General features: G+C 46.9%; 1 protein-coding gene and 1 non-coding gene across 8 annotated transcripts in view; both read right to left on the bottom strand.

The window, feature by feature from the left end:
• Positions 1–4,925: 4,925 nt before the first annotated feature.
• Atg16l1 (autophagy related 16-like 1) overlaps positions 4,926–14,316 on the bottom strand; it is a 35,516-nt gene continuing 26,125 nt past the window's right edge. For all 7 annotated transcript variants that reach the window (XM_006245419.5, XM_039083917.2, XM_063267450.1 and 4 more), the window contains 6 exons: positions 10,358–10,478; positions 10,011–10,116; positions 7,956–8,105; positions 7,815–7,862; positions 6,752–6,853; positions 4,926–6,143 (listed from right to left, as the gene is read on the bottom strand). In XM_006245419.5, the coding sequence (XP_006245481.1) occupies positions 6,050–6,143; positions 6,752–6,853; positions 7,815–7,862; positions 7,956–8,105; positions 10,011–10,116; positions 10,358–10,478 (621 nt within the window). In that variant the 3' untranslated portion in view covers positions 4,926–6,049. The remainder of the gene's footprint in view (positions 6,144–6,751; positions 6,854–7,814; positions 7,863–7,955; positions 8,106–10,010; positions 10,117–10,357; positions 10,479–14,316) is intronic.
• Positions 11,609–11,871, bottom strand: Scarna6 (small Cajal body-specific RNA 6). The gene has a single exon (XR_005489588.1). It is a non-coding gene; the product is annotated as a small Cajal body-specific RNA 6 (non-coding RNA).

The following is a 14,316-nucleotide window of genomic DNA, read 5'->3' as shown; positions in this document are numbered from 1 at the left end:
TAAATACCTTTTATTTTTGATATTATAAAATTTCTCCCTTCCCTTTTCTCCCTCCACACACTCCACAAACCCCTCCCTGCTCTTCTGCAAATTCATGGCCTGTATTTCCATGAATTGTTATTACGTGTGTGTGTGTGTGTGTGTGTGTGTGTGTGTGTGTGTGTGTGTGTGTGTTCCTAAATAGAACATGTTAAGTCCATATGTTACCTGTATGTATGTTTTCAGGGTTGACCTTTTGGCACTAAACAACCAACTGGGGAGGACCCCCTCTCCCACTCCCAGCTTTACTGTTACCTATAGCTATGTAAGTTGAGGCCTCGAGAGGCCCTGTTACTTGGCGTGTCTGTTGGTGTCCTCCCTGTTCAGCTCACATTTGGGTGGTCAAGTTGTTGGGACTTTGCAGGTGTAGCCTCTGATGTTCCTAGGAAACACACTCACATCGAACTCCTCTGGTTCTTCCAGCCTTTCTGCCTCTCTTCAGCAATGTTCCCCGAGCTTTAAGGTACGGGGTCCACAGTTCTGCATTTTGATCAGCTGTGGTTTTCAGTAGTCCTCTTCACTTAAGAAGTATCCACTTTCCTTTGGATCGATGTGCTGCTTACTGATCTTAACTTGAAAGACAACCAACGTCTTTGTTGGTTAGTGTTAGGTGCTGGTGACTATTCAACATAAATCTATAAAATACAACAACACTGTTCACTTTCAAATAGTACGCGGGGGCCAGAGGGATGACTGGGAAGGTGAATGTGCTTGCTATCAAGACTGACAACTCAGGTCTGATTTCTGGAGCCCACACAGTGGGAGAGAACTCCCACAAGTTGTCCTCTGAGCTCTATGCATGCACCAGAGCAAACACTGCTCCCCATAAATGAACGAACATATATAACATGGGGGGAATCTCAGGCCAGGAAACTGCCTACAGGACTGAATCCAGCCTCCAGCACCGCAGAAGTAGGGTTTGGTGGCATATCCCTATAAGCCCAGCACTCAGGTAGGAGGATCAGAAGTTCAAGCCCATGCTCAGCAGGTTTGAGGCTAATCTGGAATAAATAACACTGTCTCAAAACCCAAACCACTAAAGTTTCAGCTATGTGCCATGCACTCTGCAGTGTACTAGGTACTAAGCATGGCTCCTGCCTCAGTCTCTCAGAACCATTTGGTATTCTGCAAGCATCAGGCCTTCGGGCTCTCCACCTAAAAAACCAGCATGTGAGAATCACAAGCACCCCTGCTGTCCTCTATTTATCTAGCTCTCTTTAAAGCAAAAAGGAAGCCCAAATCCCAAATATAAATTCTCCTGCTTTTCCTGCCTAACTGTGTTCTGGAGTAAGAGCAAACCTGTGTAATTCCAGCACACGGTAATGTGCAAGGTCGATGTCTGGCCATGAGATAGATACTTGAGTTTGTAAAGGAAAACCAATCAAATTCTGCATGGGGTACTGAAACATCAGCAAGTGATACTGTTCTGGAAGCAATGGGAGAGCAGATCTTACTGGGTTGACTCCAAGATGGCAGCATGATTCACTTCTCTCCCAGAACTCATTTCTCCAGGGCTGGATTTAAGAGTACCAATCCTGCCTATGTCACCTGCTACAGTCAACATGTTAACAGGCATAGTAACAAATGCTCACACTGATGCTCTCTTGCTATCCCATCCCTAATCCCCTAATGACCTCATATTCGAGGACCTTGAGGCTGTCCTCTAACCATTTATCCTGGTATGACTCAGTAACAGTGTTTTATAGTTTTAGGTAAACAAGATGACTTAGTGGTAAGCGGCTTCCTACCAGGCCTGGTGACCTGACTGATCCCAGGACCCATGTGGTGGAACCAATTCCTACAAGTTTCTCTCTGACCTCCACACGTGGGGTGCAGCACAGATGTCTTACAGACAACAGTCAGGGGATGTAATTTTACCATGTTTTTTTTTTTTTTTTTTTTTTTTTGGTTCTTTTTTTCAGAGCTGGGGACCAAACCCAGGGCCTTGCACTTCCTAGGCAAGCGCTCTACCACTGAGCTAAATCCCCAACCCCATTTACCATGTTTTTAAAAATCAGCTTACAGGTCTCTTCTTAGGTATTTTATTTTGGTTGTGTTCTATCATCTTCCCCACCCATTCCTTATACATCCCAGCCCATTCTAGTGTCCTTTTCTAGTTCACTGACTTTCCACCCACATTTCCTTCCACGGACATACACATCCTTACCAATTAGAAACCCAGATCTGCTTTCTATGGGTTATGCTTTCCAACTCCATCCATTTCACCTGCAGATTTCATGCTTATGGTTCAAAAGAATTCCAGTGTGTGTGTGTGTGTGTGTGTGTGTGTGTGTGTGTGTGTACCATGTTTTCATCATCTGTTCCTGTCTTGACAGACATCTAGGCTGACTCCACATCCTCGCTGTTGTGAAGGATGATGATAACCACGAATGTACAAGTATCTTGGCAGCTCCCAGGAGTCCCTAGGAGTCTTCTAGCTGGGCTATATGATACACTCCTCATAATCTTAGATTTATGAGAAGCTTCTATACTGCTTTTCATAGTGGCTACACTAAGCCATTGTATTTTAAGATAGTTTCTTATGTAGCAAAACCTCAACAGATCCTGATCCAAGAAAACCAAGTGTTAAACTACCAGCCAAGGATGATGGTAAGGGTGCTGCAGGGCATGGGCACTAAGTAGGAAACTGGGAAAGCATCTGTAACGAACAGCTCAGTAGTGGCTCAGAAGGGACAGACACCAGCAAGAATTCGATGAAAGTCAGAGCTGAGATCAGAGCAGTGGTCTGCTCAGGGAGAGAGCCAAGAATGGATCCGTGTGGTCTCTTGCTGGCACACACACCCAGGCACTTCTACAATACCCCATTCAAGTTCAGGGATCCTTCATTTCGGTTAAGATTTAAGTTGATGAATGAAAATTAAGATGTGCTGTCTGAAAATACACTGAGACAGGATGTGGATAACGTCAGGGTTGACTTACTTTGCATGTCCACCCCCTCGTATGGACTCGGAGTGGCAGAATATCAAGGAACAGGGTTAGCATAAATGTGCCCATCTAAGGTCATGAAGCTGGTCAGAACTCAGCTGTGAAGCTTCCTCCCATTTTAAAAATAAAATATAATTCAGATGACCTAATTTGAGAACTAAAACCCAAGTATTACTACTTGGGTTATCTTACAGAAATTAAAATGGTGGATTCCATAAAAACAATGCTAATGAGAACAATGAATCACATCAATGCTACTCACCTCAGTGTACTCCACACAGGCAGAGTGTAAACTCTAAAATGTGAGCTTCACAAAACCCCAGTTAGGGACACAGACACAATGGGGTGTTCTGTATGCCTTGAATCATGGCAACCTTGTTTCCCAGCCAAACTACCCCTGGGAACTGGGCTGCCCCTGCCCTCTATCCATACATTTACCACAATGACCACAGAATCCCATGTCCCAGTATCTAGGATACAGTGATAAAAAGCAGTATATAGGGGCTGGGGATTTAGCTCAGTGGTAGAGCGCTTACCTAGGAAGCGCAAGGCCCTGGGTTCGGTCCCCAGCTCCGAAAAAAAGAACAAAAAAAAAAAAAAAAAAAAAAAAAAGCAGTATATAAGGGTCATGCATGATGATGTGCCACTTAAATCCCAGCTCTCCAGAGGCAGGAGGATCTCTGAGAATTACAAGGCCAGTTAAGGCTTCATAATGAGACCCGATCTTAGAAGATGTGTAATTGTGCAGGGGCGTGGGCAGTGTACCCACAGAAGGTACCTTAGAAATCAAACTTCTAGCCTGAATATATATCCTGCACTGGGAAATGACCTAGTGAGTATAAAGCTGTTAATTAAGAATAGTCTTTGTGGGGCTGGAGAGATGGCTCAGCGGTTAAGAGCACTGACTGTTCTTCTAGAGGTCCTGAGTTCAATTCCCAGCAACCACGTGGTGGCTCACAACCATCTATAATGGGATGCTCTTCTTTTTTTTTTTTTTTTTTTTTTTTTCAGAGCTGGGGACCGAACCCAGGGCCTTGTGCTTGCTAGGCAAGCGCTCTACCACTGAGCTAAATCCCCAACCCCGGGATGCTCTCTTCTGAAGTGTCTGTACTAACATATAAATAAAATAAATATATCTAAAAAAAAAAAAAGAAAAAGAGGGGAGGGGGAAAAAAATAATAGCCTTCGTTACATCCAAGTAATCATGCATACTGAGCCCTTAGTTATGAGGAGGCAGTCAGTCTGCTCTCCGGGTGGCTGCATGAGATACCTGAGAACACAGCCACAGCAAGCGCCAGTGATGTGAGTGCTCCACCTGCAGGCAGGGAGGTGAACACCATGCGTGCTCCAGTGCTCAGTGCTCGTCAGGGGATGATCTAAGTCGCCAGCCCTGCTTCAGAACCAGTGACCCGAATGGGCAGGGATCTCACCTGATGTCCCCTTTCTGCCTTACAAGGATAGGTGATGTCTGGCTGAGAATTTTCCAAGACTGGTGAACAGCCAAGCAGTGTCTGTGCTCCAACTTAAAACTACAGCACTTACACCTCTTCAGCAAAGGCATCAGTTCACAGTAACATCCAGTGGGGATGAGGGTGTGGAAGGAATCTGGAGACACTTCTCCTAGTGTTCAGACATGTGTAAGACACAGTACAGGAACAGTGTTTATAGGGAGTAAGAATTTATGGGGATAGGTGACATGCTGAAAATGGCCAAAACCAGCAGGGAGGTACTCTCTAGTATCTAGGAACACTAAATACCTTCTGGGCAAGGTTGTGCACCCTTGTTATACCATCCATTGGGTAGCAACAGGACTGAGTTTAAGCTGGTCCAAGCTACACACAAAGCAAGACTTTACCTCCAAAAATCAGTAAGTATCAGAAAACCAGTTCCCTTGTCCCTTATTTAAGGTGTGACAGAAAAGACAATCTAGACGCAAGGAGTTTGAAAAGTATATAACAGAATTTCTTCTTTATTTACAGTCAAGTTCTGTTGGGACACATAATTAAATAAATAAAAGATGTGCCCTGGCCAGCCACTCTCAACTCCCAACACCACTAGCTCTCTGGCAGCGAATGACAGGTGAGTTGCAAGCAGGGAAGGACTGCTGTCCCTCTTCCCTAGTTCTAGAACTCATGTCTGTTCCTACTGTCCAGAGAGCCAGCGCGGAAGCAAAAAATAAAGTGCAAAGTAAATGTGACAAACGTGGTGCTTTGGACACCCAGACACCGTGCTCAGACCGTGTGCATGGGTAAGCAGGACAGAGGGTGCTTTCCCAGCCTTCAGCATGACCAGCTCCCAGATAGGCTTCTCTTACCAACACTACACTGCATACACAGGCAGTGGCTGGACTCCCCACCACCAGCTCCAGATGAGCGCTAAGCCACTGCTGTGACTGGCAGTGATGCTGGGTAAAGATGTGTTTCTCATTTCAGCGGCAAATTCTACCGGACAGGGAAAGGTTGGCACAGTTCTTTCCTCGCACACACAAAGCTATGTGTAGGTGTTGGCAGGAAGGGAGCTCGGAGTTCTGAAGGCCAGCTCAAGATGCAGGTTTCAGCAGTGAGACCAGACATATCACCAGCCCTGAAAACAGCCCCACCCATCCTTTGTCACAGGAGGACAGGCCCTGATTTGGTTTCCACTAACCCAATGCCTTCAGTGAGCCCCCTGGGTAAGTGACCCCACAGAAAAGGGGTGTGCATCAGGCTACAACAGACTTTGGAAAGACGGGAAAAGCACAGGGGACCCAATACCCGATGTGTGGGGCTGTCCTTGGCACTGTGTCCAGTGGGGAGACCCAGCAGGGACCCTGTGCTCCCCATGAGGTATGGAAGGTCAGAGTTAGTAGTGTTTCCCACCCACATGCGACAAGAACCGGAACCCCTGCTAGGGACGTGCGAGTCAGTTTGGTTCTGTGTTGGTTCTTCTCACCCATTAGAGACCTTAAGTCAAAGTTCTTAGGAAAGGTACGGTGGGTGCCATATAGCTTCAGCTCTTCTCTGGGAGGACACATCATTCTCCAAAATGGGCTGCGGGGTCCCACGCTGCTCCTCAGGGAGTGGCATCAAGGCTGTGCCCATAGCACAGCTCTGCTTCCTTTGTCCACACTGACAACATGTAAGCCAGAGGGGGCCCACGCCACCGCATTGATAGAAGAGCTTTAGGACCAATCAGAAGAGACTTCAGTCAGCAAGACACGGGCTCAGGCATGTGTAAGATACAGGCACACCCACCCACAGCAGGGGCTTATGTTAAGAAAGCTTCAGTGTCCCAGAAGCAGCACTGGACTAGATAGGAGGCTCCCCTTTAGCGACCGGGCTTATCCGGCTCACCCCAAGAGTAGCCCTTAGGAAAGCAGGAAAGAGAACACTCAGCACAACTGTAAGGTCATGAGCAGAGCCAACCCACAGGAAGCCAGGGCCTGTGTTTTGGGCCAGAACTGGTAACTAGAAGCCCAAGAGCTACCCATCCTATCCGGTGGATGGAAAGGAAGCACGAGCCTGTGGAGTTGCTGAAAAACACAAGAGTCAAGGAGAAAAGAGGAGGGACAGAGGACAGAGCAGGAAAGGGAAGGAGAAGGAAGGAGCTGCCCTGAGGCTTTCCCAGTGGCTCTGCCTGCGGCCCCTCAGTCACTGTGGTCTGCTATATGTACTGTTGAGTAGTGAAGCCTGGCCCCACTAACCTTGGTCAATCGGCCCTGGGATGAGACCATGGGCTCAGCTTCAGATGCAGGGCTGAGCACATGCATGGGTGGGGCTCATCTTACCTGTGCTGCTTGGAGAGAACCTTCTCTACTTTCCCCGTGAGCACACTCCATACATAAAGAGAGCCGTCAGCTGAGCCTGCTGCCACGTAACTGCCATCAGGGCTGGAGGAGACAGTAAGAACACAAAAGCTATATACCTCTACCGTACATGACCACGCCTGTGCTCACAGATGCAGGTTATATGCTGGTCGTGAGCAGCTTTGTTCTTTCAGCCACCTGGCTGCTTCTTGAAGCTCCACATCCCTGCTTATCAGTCTCAGACACAGGGGAGCCCAAAGCCAATCTATGAAAAGCTCAATGTCTCTGCCCATAAACAGCCTTGTTGTATGGTTCAGCGAGAGTAGGAGGGGAAACCACAAAATGTTGAGACGCAGGCTGGGAGATGGCCTAATGTGTCAAGAGTGTTTTCTGCAGTATAAGGATTCAAGCTTTAATCTCCAAAACCAATGTTGAAAAACTGCATGTTCATATAAGAACCTGTAAGCCAGGCCTGCTGTGGGAAGAAACAGGCTTGCAGGCTATCAGCCCAGCTCTAGGTTCAGTGAAAGACTGTCTCGAGGGAATAGGGTGGAGTGGTGGAGCAGAACATCTGCTGTCCTCCTCTTGCACATTTACATAAGCTCAGGAGGCCACATGCGCACACCACATCAGACAGACACCTTTCCCTACTACGACAGCCAACCTCAGAATACACCTGAGAAAAGTACGGTGTCCAGAAGGCAGAACAAGGAGATTCACTGTGTCACCTTCCAGTGTCACCTCCAGACCGTACCACTCCATCTCAGGGACACCAAGCCTTTTCAGTGACAGTGACAAGCCTTGCCAAGTGAGTGGTGAAAAGGAGAACTTGCTCAGAACCAAGCATTGGCCAGCCACGCTCACAATTAAAAAGGAACACCATTAAAAACACCACAAAGTTTCCAGAGGACCACCAGATGGCCCCCAAACTCACTCCTGCAAGCTCCAGAGGTAGCAGAGAGACTGTTTTACCCACCTAAAACGAAAAATGTCCAGATTTAACTTCTGAGACAAACCAAGCACTGGGTAGGACACGGCTACTAACCTGAAGACAACTCGGGTCCAGTCAGAGCCACACTTGAATCCAGGTGCACTGAAACAAACAGCAAACAGATTAGCTGCCACCCATAGTAGTACACTCACCCAGCAGGACAGAAGTCGGCAAGGCCAGGCCCAGGCCCAGTACCTGAATGACTGCTTGATGGCGTTTGTCCGCAGGTCAATGATTTTTAGCAGGTCATCACGGGAGCAGCTCAGGAGCTCAGTCCTCTCGGGGTTTAAGTCCAGAGCAGTGATCTTCCCTAACAGTTCCATCTCTCGGACCACACTCTCTGACCTGGGGGAGACAGCAGCCTGAGACCTAATGCAAGTGGGCCACCTCCAACCTGACTAGGATGTCACTGAGCAGAAAACGCTGTCTGTCGCCCAGTTAGAGCCCAGTCTTCAAGGGCAGTTAAGCACGTCCCTAGCCTCGCTACTGCTTACAAGATGCCCCCCAATCCCCCCAAAAAAGAGCCTACAGGAATGTTGAGGACTAGAATTGGTTCGGGATTTTCTTGCCCATTTTTAGATTAATAGGCCAATATCCAACCAGAACTGATAAGCAAGAGCCAAGGAGGGCAATGAATTACACAGCTGGTATGGCTTTTTCTTCCTTTCTTTGTGGGTTCTAGGGACTGAATCTGAGGTCTCACATGCATGGTATCCTCAGCCCCGATCAGTACAGTTTCAGTGGTGTCACCTTTAGCTTTTACACAAGGCTGGCACAGAAGCTGCTGTGGTCTAGGGAGCTCACAGGCCCTGCTGTGATTAGGTAGCTTGACCGAGGCTGCTTCAGACATGGGACTGGATGATACCACGGCACAGTGTCACTGTACCCTCTCCAACTCTTACATGCTCAAGCCCAGAGGTCAGCTAATAGGCCCTCAGTAGACGGGACCTAATGGGGACACTCAGCAATGGTTTTGCTGGACATTTTCTATGGCCTTACTTGCTGTCTTAACTAAGCAAGAGTTTATCTTTTTATTATATACACAGCCCCAGACGCCTACTCCAAATCTTTGGTATCTGGCCATCTGATTATCAGGATAAGGGATTGGCTAGGAGACTTGTAACATCTGGTGAATTTCTAAACTTCCATGTTTTATGTTCAAACTTCAAGTTTAGGGGGAAAAAAAGATTAAAAATATAGGAGCAGCTCTCTCCCTTCCGCTCTTCCACTCTTCCCCCCCCTCTCCCTCCCTCTCTTCCTCTCCTGGCTTGACACGATAAAAAAAAAAAAATAAATATATATATATATGTATATATATATATATATGTATGTATATATATATATATGTATGTATGTATATATATATATATATATATATATATATATATATATATATATATATATATATGAGCAAACTTCACGGGAGTCATTTGGGTACCACTCTGCACTCAAAGTGCAACCAGAGCCACGCATTCTTATCCCCTCTCCACACTTCACACGGACTATGGCCTCTGTTTTCAATCCAGTTGCCACCCCCTCTGCCCTGCTCCTCAGCTAGCAGCTCAGGGCTTCCTTTCACTGGGCCTCTCTTGGTCCTGACAGCAACAGGACTCTCCTAGCATGTCCCTCTCTATGCCCTTCTGCCATGAACTCATCAGTACTTTGCTTCCAGTGTGCCTTAACCTGCTTGCTCTCTAAAGGCAGGACAAAAATCGCTGAGCAGACCATACAAGGCCATCACTTTTTTTCTTACCGCACACAGCTCAAACATCAAAGCACTCCAAGTGGTTTGTAAAGCAGGTGGACATCCGATCCCCACTCACCCCGTCTCATTGGTGCAAGCACCCCATTTATTGACAGCGTACCACGCTGCTCTGAGTGGGTCTGTCTTTCAGTGACTTTCTGTCGTACAAAGTCCACTGGTTCTCCAGACTAACCCTACTCCCATCAGTAAGGGAAAAGGCCTGTCTCCAGCACAGGAACACACAACAGTGTTCACTGCCTGTGTTGAGTCTTCCCTGTGTCATCGTAATTTGCCTAAAGGTAGGAATGAGTGTCTTCTCACCTCTGCTCATCCTACGGCGGGCAGAGCATCTGGTGCACAGTAAAAGACGGCTGGGCCCACAAGACTATTTTGTACCCAGCTGTCCTGGAGCCCCCGGGTGTGAGAACGCACCCCACACAAAGCAGGCTCACAGTTCTTTATACGTTCTCTCATCAGCCTCCCACCAAGCTCTTCAGGCATCTTACCGGATATCCCAGAAACGAATTTTCTTGTCAAAATGTCCACTCATTACACATTGCTCAGTGCAAACAATGTCATTGCAGCTGGACCCTGCGAACACTGTTTTGATACCTAAAAGAAAGGCAAACGTCATCAATCAAAGGCAACCTCAGGGCTGGCACATACAGAGCTACTGTGCTCCTGACTACAAGCTCCCAAATCACAAACTGAAATAGACCTTAAGCGGCAGACAATTCTCACTACCCCAGTGACCCGCAGACCCAAATGAACCAACTGAGGTTCACACCGATCTGGGAACATCACCTCACCACTAATGTCTATATAAGCACACAGAGAGACTGCATTTCCTCACAGACTTTGCTGCGGAGATCCCAGAGTTTGAGGGTCCGGTCATGACTTCCTGAGACTATCCGTGCATTGTCCAGCAGGAACTTGGCAGAGAGAACTTTCCCGCTGTGGCCGGTAAGTGTGTGCTACAAGAGAGGACACAGCCAGAGTGAGACTTGGGGTAACACTGCCTTCCCGGAGGAGCTCCAGAGCCAGTCTCAGAAGGCCCTGAAATGCTCACACATCTTCAATGAAATCAGAAGGCAAGAAAAGTACGCACACGGAGCAGACCTTCACCGACAGCCTCAATCAGTGAAGCCATGTGCTTCAACTGTGCAGCCACACTTCTGACCCGAGGAGCTTCAGAATCTTCTAGAAGCTATTTCTGGCTGTTGCCCAGAAAACGAGGTATTGCTTTAACTTGATCGTGAATGGCACCCAAAGACTGACATGCTGAGGCTTAGCTCTACAGTCTGTGACCCAGTGGGAAGATAACACACTGAGTTTATAACCCCCTCGCCCCAAGATTGGGGCCCTGGACTCTTCCTGTTTTGTTCTTTGACTCTCACCATGAGGCAAACAGGTTCCTCAGATACACGAAGTACTGTGCCATCACAGGGCAAAGCAACCACAAGCTAAGCTTCTGAAACCTGAGCTGAGCCGAGCTGCTGATGTCAGCTACTTTGTCCTATCTTTCTTAGGTCTCTCACAACAGTGACAGAAAACTGGATGACACAGGGATCGAGACCACAAAGATAAAGGCAGGTATCAGTACACAATCCCAGTACTTGGATCCCTGGAATCTGTAAACTCAAAACCAGCCTGGGCAGTACAGTAAGGCTTTGGGATGCACTCATGGTGGAGCACTGCTCAGCACATACGGGGTCAGGGGATTCTCCTACTAAGGAGAAATACAAACCCAACCTTAAAACAGCAGCAAGTCCATAAACTCCTTGAAATCCAAACAAACAAACAAACAAACAAACCCAAAACAACACAACAATAACAACACAACAACAACAACAACAACAACAACAACAGAAAAGAGGAAGCAAGAAGGGGTTGCTTTAAAAGCTCGCGCCTCCTCCTCTCCAGTGCTGGGATTAACAGGTACACCACACTATGTAACCAAGACAGGACTTTATTTTATCAGTGCCACCGAAAGTTAGTCTATACTTAAAGTGAGAATAGACAGGGCCACTGCAGGCATAATTTACTAAAGGGAACAACAGAATTCCATATACACAATTAGAAGTATAGAGTGTTTAAAGTAAGAGGTCTCAGCTTAAAATGTCAGATCATATCCGAGGACGCCAGCGCTCCCAACAATTACTCCCTTGTGACTGAGCTGTCGGATGCCAACCAGTGTCCTCTCTGGGCTGTTAGGGAAGACAGAAAGGAGACATCACTGCATGTCAGCTACTGTTTCTGCCCATGACAGCACCACTAGAGCATGATGGGAGACAGGTAAGCAGCTGGGGATGTAGGCTGCTGGGAGGCGACCTCGGAAGTCAGACCTTTTACTATTCATCATTGACCTCTTACTACTCACTGTGTGAAAGGAGGCAGCTGCCTTCTGAGGGCTAGGATTAAAGGCATGGGCTACACGCCTGGCTTTTTATTTTTACGTATTTTTTAAAGGCTCACTTGTGCACAACACTGCAGTTGCCAGGGGGCTAAGAGATGCTGGGTCACCCAGAGCTGATGCTGCGGTCGTTGTAAACAAGACTCCAGTCCTTCACAAGAGCAGTCTGGCATTCCACTTTGGCATTTAAGTCTTCAGCTCTTTGATTTTTTAATATACAACAACAACTACTACTATTAATTACTGTATATGCCCAGTGGACAGTTCTCAGGGATCAAACTCAAACCATGTGGCTTATACAGCAAGCACTTATTTGCCAAGCCACCATTGGCTCCCTAGGAGGAATTTTTTTCTTTTTTTCTTTTAAATTAAAGGGAGGGTCGCACCATGTAACCTTGGCTGTCCTAGATCTCATTGTGATCAGACTGGTCTAAAGTCTTGTACAACCACACCTGACTATGTAAGTACTCCCCCCCCCACCCCGAGTTTGAAGGGTTCATTAATGCTATGTTTCTAATTAAGAAAAGAATGCCTTGGACTAGGAAGATTGCTCAGTGAGGACCCACGTGGAGGGGTACCTACTCCTCCAAGCTGTGCCTCCTCCACACAAGTGCCATGGCACATGTACCTCCCTCCTCCACATGAATAAATGCAAATAAGTTTTCCCTTTTCTTTTTTTGAGGCAGCATCTCTCTCTATTTAGTCCTGTCCTGTAAATCACTGTGTAAGTCAAGCTGTCCTTAAACACAGATATTTAAGATATTCCTGTTTCTGTGCCCCAAGTGCTGGATTAAGGGTGTGTGCCATTTTCCCCTTTAAGAGACAAGAACACTTTTATAAGTGCGTCAGGTCCGAGGACTCAAGCTCTTCTTATACCCACACCCCGAAGGCTAAACTGAGCAGCAGACCTGAGCCAGGCAGATGGCTCAGTGGGTCCTCCCCACCAAGCCTGACAACCTGAGTTTGATCCCTGGAACTGAGGTAGAGGAGGAGAAAACAAGACTCCTGCAAGTTTTTCTGACCTCTTCAAAGTGCAATCCTCCTGCCTCAGCCTCCCAAGTGCTGAGATTACAGGCATGAGCCACCACACCCAACCCATTAGATGTTTTTGAAGTTTATTTTTAATATTTAATTTGAACACTACCTTCAAATTTCAGCTTCTTTAAACAGGCATCAGCCAGAGACAGCAGTAGATTTAGACACCACCACAGCTAAAGCTTCCAAATGGGGCTTTAGAGCCCTTTTCCCCAAGGGGCCTGGTGAGAGCTCTCTGTGGGCCTCAAGGCAGACTGTGCAGATCACTATTATTCTTTAAAATTGTATTTTTCTATATATGACTATGCAGATGCACCGTGCACTGAGGCCAGAAAAGAACATGAAATCACAGTCTAGCCATCAACCAATCCTCGTATAGGCTACTTCACAGCACTGGGAGGTGAGCAGGCAGGATACTCTGACAGTTAGCTGCCTGGTGGAAGCCACACTGAGCTTAGGAAGCGGTGGTGACAAGACTTTGGAGGGAAACAGCCAATGCTAACACATTTCTAGGACGCATTACAAGAAGGCACTCAACCAGCTGCTTCTCAAACTCTAGTCACTCCTAACACATTCGCTTATTGAAAACCAAGAAGACACTAACTAGGGTTTGGATAACAAGTTTCTGGATAGATCATGGATAGTCCATTGTGTTATTAAGTATCTGCAAACTAGGGTGCATGCAGAAGCCAGAGTTTTTTCCAACAGGAGAACCTACTTTTTCCCCTGAACCCAGTAGGAGTTGCCCAAGTTCTTCAGGCACAGAGAAGTCATTGAAAACAACCTCCATATCTTCTCTTTACCAAGGGACAAAGAATGAACAAGCTTACCATAGCCTTCAAAGGATGCTGTCTACCAAAGGATGCTACAGCTTAAGCCTGATGTCACCCGCCCCTCATGGCTAGATCTCCATCTTCTAGGTCTCCTTTCTCCAGCTGCCTCGCCTTCAGGGTGGTGATCCTTACCTACCCATAAGTTTTCTTTACCAATGAATGAAACACCACCCCCTATTCACATCACCTCAAATGCGTCCTCTCTTTTCCTCCAGGGTCCAGTATAAAGAGAGGCCTGCAGGCCCCTCTTCCACAGTTGGTAAGTATTGTTCCACCACAGTCAAGAAGCACAAGCCTCAATTCAATTTCGAGCACATTATTTAACTGCATGATCTTCCTCACCCCCTATCTGAGCCTGTCTTATCTACCTACTCATCTGAATTCCAGGAAAATGAAAAGAAATACATAAAACAGTCATAGCTCGAAACCGTGCCCAATACAAAATATGAATTCTCTTTAAGCAAACTAGCTCCTTGAAGTATTCACTCAGTCTTAAATGTCCAATAAAAGATGAACAGATATGTCATATCA

Source organism: Rattus norvegicus, chromosome 9 (genome assembly GCF_036323735.1).
Source record: "Rattus norvegicus strain BN/NHsdMcwi chromosome 9, GRCr8, whole genome shotgun sequence".
NCBI lineage: Eukaryota > Metazoa > Chordata > Mammalia > Rodentia > Muridae > Rattus > Rattus norvegicus.
Note: the sequence above shows the minus strand (reverse complement) of the source record. Positions and strands in the feature narration are given on the sequence as shown.